Raw genomic sequence first — 12,716 nt, 5'->3', positions numbered from 1 at the left:
AATTGTTCAAATCCATGTTATCTGATGCCAAATGTAGATACTGTTGATCAGGAACATTTGCTCAATCATTTGAATTTGTAAACCTTCTTGAGTTTACACAGTACCCAACTGTTATCCATGAAACTCTTTCAATTGATACTAGCAGTTATCCCAAGTAGGAATTTGAGGAAGTACTTAATAACTTCTTTGAAATGTCACTGGCAATGAATCTTAACAAACTGCAGACTTTCAGAACCAGTTTTCCCAACTGTTATTTACATGAGCCACTTAGTCTGTATTTTCTCTCTTCTACAATACAAATAGAACTTGAAATACTTTATAGCATTTCAATAATTTCGATAACATTCAATGATTTGACGATTTTCGCCAGCTCACATACAGGCTCACCAGGCTGTCCCTGGCACAACTCACAATGACTTTATCTGTTACTTTCACTGCCCACAGCTTCTGTTTGAATCTGAAGGCAGAGTTCGTGTGGAGATGCATGAAGACCACTGTGTCTTCATCATTGAAGGTGCAGAAAAGGAGGACGAGGGAGTATACAGAGTTATAGTTAAGAATCCAGTGGGAGAAGATAAGGCTGATATCACAGTCAAAGTTATTGGTAAGTGAAGGAAGGAAACAACCAGAGCATGAAAGCATGTTGAGTTCACTGAAACTCACCCTTCTCTAAAACAGAGGCAAGTCCTGACTTTAGGTTTAGAAAAACAGAAAAGGATCGTAAAGGCAGGAATACTATCAATCACAAAATTTGGCTGAAGTATTTTTCACAGGTAGTTGCCTTCTGTGTGAAAAGGTAAGAGAACAACTCCCAGTAGAAATCCATGTATTTTTTTTTATATCTTCCTAGTTTCAGGTGATGCTATCAGTTTACAGATGACATTCCCTTCCGAAGTATGTGCTTCATGCTTGTCTGAGATAAGAAAAACTTCTTGTCATTTTGTTGTGGTTTATGTTTCTAAGCAGAGATTACTTCATTCTGTAAGTAGTAAATGGTTGATGGAATAAAGATACATGATGTATCCGATATAAGATAAACGGATTGCCACTGTGAGTCACAGAAGAGCTGGGGGGAATAGGATTTTGAGTCAGGAATTTTTACAAAATTTTTCATAACATCTAACTTGTTTATACCCTGCCACATGTATGACAAAAGGTCAGGTTACAGCAAACTTAGAAATTATAAAAAAAATCATTTTCACCTACAGTATTAAAATTTAGAATTCACTGCTTAGGTGAATACTAAGTCTCTTTTCATCTTTTATAAATCCTAAGTCAGGATATATATTATGAATATCTCCAAAATAACAAAATATGTGAGACATGCAGCCATTATATTCTATAGAAAGTTTATTATACAGAAAATAGGAAACGCGCTGGAGCAAGCCTCTTCTTATAGAAGAAAATTACCTTGTAACTTTAAATTTTTGCAAAAAGTTGATTATGTCTGGGAAGAACAAGGGGGATGAATAATCAAATGGTATTTAAAGGAAAACCAGCCTAACACAGAAGCATCAAGGAGCAGGATTCACTCTAGACTAAGACAATACATTCTCAGTTGTACCTACTATTGCTATCTGACAAAGCTGTATCAACACAATACAGAAAAAAAAGTTGAAGAAAAATATTTCATTGACTTGTATACAGTCATTGAAACAGTAACAACTCTAATTCATTCTCACACTTTCTTCAGATGTTCCTGACCCTCCAGAAGCTCCCAAGATCAGCAACATTGGAGAAGATAACTGTACTGTGCAGTGGGAACCTCCTAAATATGATGGTGGCCAACCAGTACTCGGTAAGAAGTGCTAAAATATGAAGTCCCCAGTAGCCTTGCCTGTATTTTTGGTGCTCCTTTAAAATGGCACAGAAGGATTCTCTCTGTTTATTCACTCTAGGAAGGCTGACCCTCAGAAACTAACTAATATAACAAACCTTCAAAGTGGTCTAGATTCTGGCCCTTCAATTTTAGGGAGAGAGTGCCCCCTACCCAGACTATTCGAATCAGAGAAATATTTTGGTGAGTAAGTTACCAAAGCACAAGAAGGTGATACTGAAAAAAAAAAAGCTAAAGCTAAACATTCGCATTAAAGATTGAAATTTCAGGTCAGTATACAGGCCTTTGGACCTACCTAGGAAGCCCAACACAGATCGGTGGCCACCTTAGCCATCAACTCCAGTCACCTGCAATCTCAAGAACTCATGCAATACATGTTTCTTTTAGAAAACTACCTCATATACAACCACATACCATGGGTCACAAAACACTTGTCAATCACTTTACTGACCTTAATATCTGTACTAAAAACTAGAGGTCAAAGTTATCATGTGATACAGGAAATAAGCAGAAACAATCAAGAATATCAGCAATACTGTTTTAAGTTCTCTGCAGAGCATGGTGTTTCTTAGGTAAAACTCCCTGTGATCCTCAGAAGGAAAAGAAATAATTGGCCTTGGCCAATTTTAGGGAAAAATTCCTCTGGACTCCAAATCTAGCAATTTGTTTAACAAAGATCACTGGAGTTCAAGGGGGTTTTTTTGGGGGGAAAAAAAAAAAAAATTACACACCAAAAGCTATATGGACTCTCATGGGGATCCCAGGGCTAGAAATGTTCTAAAATTCTTTTAACCCCCTGCATAGTATCTGGAAAAGAGGAGTTTGTATTTGCTTTTGGATATTTGGACTTCATTCACTTCCACAAGAATAATCTCCTTTAATTCAACTGAAGTTACCTGTGCAGGAATAAATAAGATACACCTGGGCCAGTCCTCTGTGGTTTCATCTGTTCTGACAAGCAGCAAGCAAGAAGTTAACAATTTAAGTTATTATGTGCAAAGATACATACCAATAACTGTCCCGGTACCACAGCCAAACCCCACCTCGACTATGCAAACCCTATGATTTGGTTTTGTAGAGTTTTCAGGACACATATTTTGTTTTGTTTTCACTGTCAAAGGAATGATTTTGTTAAAGTTCCAGTAATAACCCTTTGCACTACATGAGGAGGTTTCTTCAGTTATCACAGGACTGTACTACTAATAGAGCTAGAATAAAACACCTGGGGAAAAAAAGCACCAAGATGCAGCACTATCCATTCAAACAAAGCTTTAAAAGCAAGTTAAGGCAGGGGAAAGAGACATATGCATTCTTATCTGTCTTCATACTGTTACAGATAGCATTGTAGGCAAGCTACTACAGTCTTTATTACCTATATCCAACAGATATAGAAAAGGAAAAAAAAATAAAAATAAAAAAATCACACCCCATCTTCACTGCTATGCAAACCTTTCGCGAGGTCTCATGTATATTTTATATTACCAAAGCAGTATCTTTATCTATCATACATTCTGTGCATCTGCTTTACCAAATGTCACCAATAGTACCAGTATTGTCTTTTTACCTCCTTTTTTACGTTTTTGTGGTTTGGTTGGTTGTTTTTTTTTTTTTTTTTTTTAATTGCAATTCTAGTATACCACAGTGAAGAAGTGTCTCAGTTCTGGAAAGGAAAGTATGCATATCTAAAATAGCAGAAAAACCGAAACTGAGTTGCTGAAACTCAGACCTCAGTGAAGAGAGAAAAAAAGCAGGAACATGTCAAAGGAACCACAGGTTCTTTGCTTACAGCATTTAACCCTATTTAAAAGCTACTGAAAACAAGCATGCCAGGAGTAGCTTTATACATTAGAAGTGATGATGCAACCTGTAACAGACATACAATACGTACAAACACATGGTATGTGTAAATCACTATTCAGTGTATTTTCTGATTAGATTATTCACTCCGTAGTTAAAAGATTAATAGCTTTCAAACAAAATCTGTTTCAAAGAAGTCTACATGCATCACATCCAGGCATACCATCTGCAACATAGAGAAGCAGCAGAAATTTGATAAAGCTAGATGGAAGGAAACAGTTGATAACTCCTTCGTAGCAGGTCACTCAAAAATAATTTATACAAACATTTCCAATGTGATATACAACCATTCTCCACATTAAGGATCAAGAATCATAGATTCCACTCCCAGTTTTGGGAAATGAGAAGTTTATCTTTTAAACTGATAACCCAGCCTGATTTAGCCATTCTGAAAAACAGCATGGTAGAGTGGGAAAGGCTGTGGATGTTGAGGGGGCGAGGGAGATGTACTAAAGACCTGGATTCTGGCTATACGGACTACATCTAAGCTACACTACAGGTTTGCTCTGCAGTGCGTCCAGCTCTCTTGGCTCTCTGTAATCATACAGGTTCACTTTCCTTCCCAAGGGAATCAGAACAAGAAAAATGGTGTGTGGCCAGGATTCACATTCCACTATAGGGCTGAAGCAGAGCCAGGATCTGCACTGTCTGGGGAGCACTCTGCAATTCTACCACTTCGCAATGGACACAGAGAGCTAACATAAGTTCTTTGATAAATCATTTAAAAAAAAAAAAAACAACAAACAATAAAGGGAAGCGTCAAACTGTTCTTCCAGCTAATTTTTTGCATTGGGATTCATGCTGTTAGTCAAGATTAGTGAATTGCAGCAGAATATAAGAAAGAAATTAATTTTTTTAACTCTATGTCTCATCTTACACATTTCAAGGCAATTCCTCCTTCACTGGAAGTGCCTTCTGTTGAACTGCTGTGTCTCATGCATTTCTCTGCCATTAGGAGTGAATGACTTCATTCTCACCAGAAAGGATTTACCATTTAAACTAGCTCTGCTGGTATCTCTATTTTGCATACATCTAAATACCTTTTAGTAGTGTATAGCATGCAAAATGTGCTTAAAGCCTAATACCAGACATAGGCAAGTCTAAATAACTTCTACGCTGAAAAGCATAATTGTTGAGGTAAGAATGTCAGATAGAAGAAAAGTAATACAAAAGGACACTGGAAGAAAATACCAAAGCTTCACACAATTCAGTTATAGGCAATAATTCTGAATCAAATTTGGCTCTTTTATGCCATTGGGGTGAGGGGAGGGGAAGGTGATTTTCTTTTTTTCCTGCATGTGAGATAATAATTTGCAGTTCTTTTACATCATAAGAGCTATCTCTTCCAGGCTATATTTTAGAGAGAAAGAAGAAGAAGAGCTATCGATGGATGAGACTGAACTTTGACCTTTTAAAAGACCTAACCTATGAAGCCAAGAGAATGATTGAAGGAGTAGTCTATGAGATGCGGATTTATGCTGTGAATTCTATTGGCATGTCCCGGCCAAGCCCTGCCTCGCAACCCTTCATGCCAATTGGTGAGTTTTACCACACTCTATATTGTTTCTAGGACGAAACCAAGACAGGACAATTTTCATCTCTTCTCTTCAACTGCCCTTACACCTAAAAAGAATGTGTTAGGAAAGATGCTATCAACTATCTCTATATTCTATATCTAATTTCCTTTGTAATCTTCCTCTTCTCTATCTCTCATTCCCCTTTCTGAGAAGCACAGGGGTTCCAGTTTCATGAAATTGCTGATGAATTTTTAGTTGTTATAATTAGAAGTGTGAGAGTCAAGCTGGATCTGGAAAGGAGAAGAACTAATTGACAGAAATTTCCCTGTCCCTCTCAGCTTCCCCCATTCCCTTATGGGTGCAAATATCACAGTATCCCACCCAGTACTCCCTTAATCCTGGCCCTCTCCACAACTAAAAGGATAGCTGATTAAGAAAATATTTGAGGAATGATTTTCTATAAATAATCCTTCCCAACACAGCAGTGCAGTGTCTCCTGCAGTCCCTGAGCAAGGAGCGAACTGAAGGAGTCCTCAGGAAGCCTGCCTGCTAAGAGCTTTAGAAAGAAGACCCACAAAAAATACAAATAGCTGGAGATTAAAATGACTAGAGTTGCTAAATCTACAAATATCAGCGAAGGGGGACAGCCTGCTGAAGGAGATAATGTAAAAGCAGATGATGCAGTGAAGGGGTCAGAAGGAAAGGATGAACTACAAGAAGGGTCTCTTAATTCTGGATTTCAAACACACAACGGCTGGTCTGCAACAGAAGAGGGCAAACGAAAACCATCAAGCGGAGCCACTAAAAAAAAAGGTCCAAAGGTTTCATGGGATAGGCAGAGTTTTACTTGATTAAGGATAAAGTTCACACTTACTGCTTCAGAGAAGAGGTTTGGGGTTTTGATTGTGTACTGTGTGGTTGTGTATGTTCCCAAACTGCCTTTGCCTCCTGTGTGCAGTTCACAGACCTTGCTGCCATTTGAATATGAAAAATTTTGACACAGCTACAGAAAGGAAACCGGGTGGTTTTTGTTTTGTTTTTCTTTTGTTGGTTGTTTTTTGGGTTGTTTTGTTTTGTTTTGGTTTTTTTTACAATAACATTGGGAACTAAGATCAATTTCAATCAGTTGCACAATTTATAAACCTGTATTTACCTTATTTTATATATGAAATATTTCTAAGATGTAAAATCTGTTATGTATATTCAAAAGATGTTCAGTTTATAATATATGTACACAGAGTATGCCAAACAAATTGCTTTAACATGAATTTATGCCATGTATACTAAATTTTAGGTTCCAGCACCCTAAATGTTATTCTGAAAGAGTTATCTTTCTGTTTGCTTTTTGGAATCGATGATTTCACAGTAGCATTTGTGTGTACTTGGGATTCTCCAGTAAGGGTTTTTCTTGAATGTTTTTTAATTAGTAGACAACAGTCATGCTTAAGAAGACTGAATTTAGCTAGTAGTCTTTCTGAACTATGGATTTAAAAGCCATGACACTCCTGTTCTGAAAAGATGTGAAATAGCTATATCTAACTGATGTGAAAATTTTTCAGTCCCAAAATATTTTTCTCAGGCATGTCTCTATTACAAATGTGCAAATGAGAACTAGTGTTTCTCTAAACATGTAGTCATAACTTTCAGTCATTTTCTCCACTGTTAGAGGAAAATGAGTGAAGTCAAATTTAGCCACTGAGGAATGTGGTCCTCTGACTATGTGAATTTTGTCTAATTACAACCAGGGTGTAAGTATGGCATACAAATTGTATGCATTTTTATTTCTAAACTTTTCTGCAGACTTCTGCTGACAATTTGACTCCCTTCCACAACTCTTCTTTTTTTCCATCAGGTTTTACTCATAAAGGAGCATATGTGAATAGGAACTACTATCTTAACCCCTTGTTCCTTTCCCTATTAGAGGGACTTTATGCTGCACCTCTATTAAATGAAGTATTAGGTGTTACATTCTACAACTGAGCTTCAGCTAAATTTATTTTATTAAAACAGATAGTGGTATATAATTCAGCTGCTAACTGCTCCTTCTATAGCCTTTGAATTCTCACAGTTACATTGCTATTTCTCAGAATTTACTTCTATGTATTTCCTTATAGCTCCTCCAAGTGAACCAACCCACTTTACAGTGGAAGATGTTTCTGACAGCACTGTTGCTTTGAAGTGGAGACCCCCTGAGCGGATTGGAGCAGGGGGATTAGATGGCTATATTGTGGAATACTGTAAAGATGGATGTAAGTAAGCACGAGTACTAGGCAGCAGCAACCGAACATTATTAAAATACTAAAATTGCAATAGCTTCACTGCAATATCCCAATAAATTAACCATATCTAGTATCATTACATTTGAACTCTAATCTAAGACTAACATCCTTGCCAGTCATCACTGCCAGACTTACCACAACATGACTGTAAAACCAGCAAAATCACATCAACCATAATGTCATCTTCACAATCACCATAAACTATAATACAGAAAAGTAACACCAGTGCTGTTCTATAATCACTACTATACTTTTGTAGCATTCACAAATTGCATATTCCTTAAAACCAATATAATAACATGACTGCAATAACATCAGTCAAACTTTCAAGTAACTGTTACCTTATCTCATTTAATACTTGTGGTCTGATAATAAAGAGTATAACTGCACCATATCTACAACACTCAAATTTACTGTGATGTTACATTTATGTCATAAAAGTCAAATAACAAATTTATAATCACTTCAATCATGAAACTTTCTCTGACACTAAGCTCAGTTGCCATAACCTAAACTAGGGTTTTTACAGGGTATAATTTATCCAGCAATAATTTATAGTCTTTAAAAGAGATATCATCATGGAATTACCAGAATCCCTATGTCAGTCATAGAAGAATGATTTTATCAGTCGTACTTCTGTGTCACTAGAATAATTAAGGAAGCCCTAAGAATTCTGTTCTACCATGTCAATTGAGAAGCTAATAATAAATTCCAACAGTTATGTGCTCTGTTATGGTTTTCAGCATATTTGGCTCTCACCAATCTGTCTGGACACCCACAGGAGATATACTTATTCCAAGAAAATTTAAATTAAGGCTTCACTTTCTTGATAAAAATATTTCCAAAATTCTGTCCCCCCACACTTCTTGCTAATGAAAACAAATGTAGAGACACCCCACAGCTCTAAGCTCTATAAAACAGACTGCAAAAGGAACTACCCAAAGATGATTCCCTTACTCTTAGCTATTTTGAATAAATTAAGTGTATACATTCCTTAACTCCATGTGTAAACACATCTTCTAGATCCAGAGTTCTTTTTCCAGCTTAGTTTATTCCCTTTTAAGTGTGGTATTGCCTGTTAAATTCATTTTACCTTAATACAAATTTACTTTCAATTGTAGACAAGGCATCAGTTTGGAAAATTAACATATCATTACAATATGCAAATGCTGTACTTGCAGCTACAGAATGGATTCCAGCTCTTCCTGGACTAACTGAGCGGACATCTGCACTGATTAAAGACCTGGTCACAGGGGACAAACTTCATTTCCGTATAAAGGCTATAAACTTGGCTGGTGAGAGTGGAGCAGCAATAATCAAAGAGCCCGTTACTGTTCAAGAGATCCTGCGTGAGTATTTAGACTAAATAAATCTTATTCATCTGTTTCCTCTGGTCAAAATTCTATGTACACATGCAGAAAATCTCTGGGACTGACAAGCCTCTGCCTTCTTCTGAGTGTAACACCCAAAGAGCTCTTTCACTTTGACTGGGCACCCAATATCTTCTGATTCTGGGAACATTACTATACTGTCCAGGCCTTGTATTTCTAAAGCATAGCTCTTAAAACAAAATCCCATTTCTTACTTTCAAAATACGGACATTTCGCCTCTTGTAATGGCACTTTCAATGTTTAAGAGACATATTTTATAATATTTAGCTCTTTGCTGGAAAAGCTGTTCTATTACTGCAAAATGACCGAATTGGCTGTAGCAGGAGATCTATTTAAATAAAAGCTGTTATCTGTACTTGATTGTCCTAGGTTATTAATTAACACCCTATGTATCACCCAACAGCAGTAGATTATAATTCATTTGACTGGAGTCCAAAAGATATCAAGAGCTGCTAATAGTGGATTCCTCAACCTTGACTCACATGAAGTGTCTGCCAGAGTCTCACTGACAGTAAAATGACTCCATGTAAATGAAACGAAGTTGTAATGCATCTCAAAAACAAATGGAGATGAAGGCAGATACTCCAACTGTATGTTAAGAAATTCTTTCTGTAAATTACTAGGAAAAGAATAAGGAACACATGGAGAACATAAAAAGCTTTCCAGTGAGGTAGAGGAAAGCAGGGACTAGATGAAAGAACATGCGCTAAGGTTCTCTTTTTGTTAGTGAAAGGTAAGCTGCTACAATAAGACTCCATTCCTTCCACCTCAAAGAACTGTAATTGAATGACTGTAGAAAGGTAAAGGAAATCCATTGATTGCTCTATTTCCTGACTACGTCCATAAATATCTCCAAATGGCAATTTACAAGGAGCTGTAGTATCAATATAGCAATAGATTAATCACAGTCTATAATGACTCTTTTACTCCAACACACCCTTTGTCCCATCCCTTCTACTGAACTGATACCATTCTTCAAAAGAAACAAAGTCCGCATAGTAGGCTCACATCCAACCGAAGTCACCCAAATTCGGCATTTCAGATGCAACACAGTTCCACAAGTCCTGCTGTCATTGAAACCTGCTCAGTGGTAAATATATAACTGAGATTTGCTACTAAATTTGTATCCAGTAGCCAAATACATTTGAAAGTACTTAGAGAATTAAGTACTCCCTAACTGTAATAAACAGTGTTTGCACAATTCTCTCATGCTCACAAGTATGCAAGCTTCTTTGGTGTTTTGTCTTATTTGTGCTATAAGTAATACTTCAAATTATCAAAAGTTTGTATTTAATGCACTAATGCTTAACTGCAGAGCGTCCCAAAATCTGGTTGCCACGCCATCTCAGACAGACTCTGGTGAAGAAAGTGGGCGAGACAATCAACATTGTGATCCCTTTTCAGGTACGTATCAGTTTCTATTTTGTCATGGTTATTTATTGTTACTTATCTACAGTAGTTTCCTTACGCAAGTTCCCATTGCTTCACCGCGTAAGCAGTATTACATAAAGCATGGCTGGTGATTTAAAAAACCCTCTCAAACATTAAAGAAAGGAGAGGCAAAAAAATTCACTCTTATTTCAGTCACAATTTTTTTACAGTCACAGTTTCTTCCATAATCCCTCCTTTTGGGGAAAAAGAAAAAGTAAGTGCTATAAGTGCAAGCCTGTTCTTGCTTACTGACCATAGGATGCATCTTAAAGAGAGAAGTATGCAAAAGCATAAGAATTCAACCAACTACTCTTCTGGAGCCAAGGTACATGATGTTACTGGGGAACTTCTTTGCCTAAAGTGTGTATGTTCATTTCTGAAAGGCTAACTACAAAAATTAGAGTTTGTACATAAACAGAATATCACACTTGGCCCTATATAGAATCTGTGTGTAGACAAAGAATAGCTTGGGTATTATTGTGCATGAGCTCAAGGTGTAAAAAAAAAAAAAAAAAAAAAAAAATGCAGCATGCCAAGGATTATCAAGAGTGCATGCATGTAACTATACATGCCGCTATGGCATGCACAAAATTGCCAGTATATGCACACAGACTGACCTAACAAGTTACCCTGTCTTTGCATTTTCTACAGCTGTATAAGCAACTATAATGACTATTTGTAAAACACCATGTGCATTCTTTCAGATGCAAGACTATAATATCAATACAGTGCAAGAATTAGCATGTGAAAGGAAAAGGTTTTCCAGGCGAGACTTAGAAAAAGAAATTGTAAATTGCAGATTCTGGCTCTGACCGAGATATCCTCAGTAGTAATAGATATATCATTTAATCCAGTCCTCATAATTTGAAGGAAATAAAATTTCTCTGCTGTCCAGAGCTGACTTTATGAAAATGTAATCACTGTTATTAATAAAGAGTTTTTAAATTCTTATGTAAAAGATGCTGGAAATGCACAAAATATTTTTTCAGCAAGGGAAACCATATACACACACACAACCTATAGTCTTTTGTCTGGGAAGTAGCAGCGGGGAAAACAAACAAAAACCCACCCCAAACCTATGTAAAATAAAATATACATGTCTTGCCCTGTGGTTACTGTGTTACACAAAAAGTTGCTTTTTCACAAATATATATCTAATCAGTAAACAGCTGCAAACGGATACATGGAGTAACTGCCTTGAATTGCCTGCTTGCACTACTTCAACATAATCACATGCCTATTTTTTCTTTCATGTTGCTTATCTCCAAAATTGCTAAAATGGTCTCTTCACTGAGGTCTAGCCACATGCAAAATTCAAGATTTTACATCTGATATTTCTGAGTTACGTAACTCTTAAATAAATTAAATTAAATAAAGATATTTTTGCTGCTTTGATGTCTGAGTTGAAGAAAGTTTGCACAAAATTGACAAGCTGTCCCATAAGCAGAGGAACTGATAAAATTTGGCATTTTATAGATTTGTGCCTTATGTCCCCTATATCACTATCTTCCCAGCATAATAACCCACCTCTTTTGCTTAGAGCAGCCTCATCACAATATTCCCAGAGATTTGCCAGTTCTTTTCCCTACTGCCTTAGGTAGTCCTAGCTGACATGTCCTCAGTTCCCCAGGCCAGAGAAAGTACATGCAGCAATTAATCCAGAACCTCACTTATCCTGCCTGATCATTCAGCTGTTGCCAAACAAAACGGATAAAGACCAAGTCTTTCCTGACTTTTCCTCAGTGGGGACACTAACTGAGGTTTCGGTATTTCACCCTGTCATCAGTTTTCACAAAACTGTACTAAGCTAATCTTAAGAGATTTCTAGTGCACTGTCAAATCCAGCTGAAATGAAGCAATGGATTCAGAAGTTATTTGAGTAGCTGACTAACAGACTAATCACGTGTTGGTATAAACTCTTGTCTCCTAAAAGGTGAGGCTAACAAAAAATGCCAGAAGTCTATCAATCAACCCCAAATTTTAGGCTGAGAACAAAACCAGAGGATTTTAATTCAAGAGGTATTTTTTGAGTGAATTAAATTTGTAATAGTGTTGAATTGCAGCTATAGCTACAATTCTTAATACTGCAAAAGCTATTTAGAATATACAAAAACTGGGGATCTTTCAAAAAAAGCAAAGCAAAAAGAATGTTTCACTTCACATTTTGAAAAATTTTAAATCACTGACCATTTCTATTGAAGAAAAAGACTTTAAGTAGGTATGATTGCAATCTTCAAATTAAAAAAGGATATAGGAGAAAATACATAAATACTGGAATTACTGTGAACCGTGAGCTAGGAAACACAAGCGGGCAGATTATTATCTAACTAAAGTGTAAGTTAGTGTCTTCTACTATTTACCGTTTCTGTGCAACCATGCCAGTGACTTCTGTGGTCACTACCGT

The 12,716-nt window shown here is 36.6% G+C and overlaps 1 protein-coding gene across 3 annotated transcripts in view; it reads left to right on the top strand.

The window, feature by feature from the left end:
- The window catches only part of MYBPC3 (myosin binding protein C3), a 62,708-nt gene that overhangs the window by 34,495 nt on the left and 15,497 nt on the right, over positions 1–12,716 (top strand). For all 3 annotated transcript variants that reach the window (XM_009807849.2, XM_059819982.1, XM_059819980.1), the window contains 6 exons: positions 445–604; positions 1,694–1,798; positions 5,044–5,232; positions 7,326–7,460; positions 8,672–8,839; positions 10,197–10,285. In XM_009807849.2, coding sequence (XP_009806151.2) covers positions 445–604; positions 1,694–1,798; positions 5,044–5,232; positions 7,326–7,460; positions 8,672–8,839; positions 10,197–10,285 — 846 coding nt within the window. The remainder of the gene's footprint in view (positions 1–444; positions 605–1,693; positions 1,799–5,043; positions 5,233–7,325; positions 7,461–8,671; positions 8,840–10,196; positions 10,286–12,716) is intronic.

This window comes from Gavia stellata, chromosome 7 (genome assembly GCF_030936135.1).
Source record: "Gavia stellata isolate bGavSte3 chromosome 7, bGavSte3.hap2, whole genome shotgun sequence".
Taxonomy (NCBI): domain Eukaryota; kingdom Metazoa; phylum Chordata; class Aves; order Gaviiformes; family Gaviidae; genus Gavia; species Gavia stellata.
The sequence above is the reverse complement of the archived record's forward strand: the minus strand, read 5'-3'. Positions and strand labels throughout refer to the sequence as shown.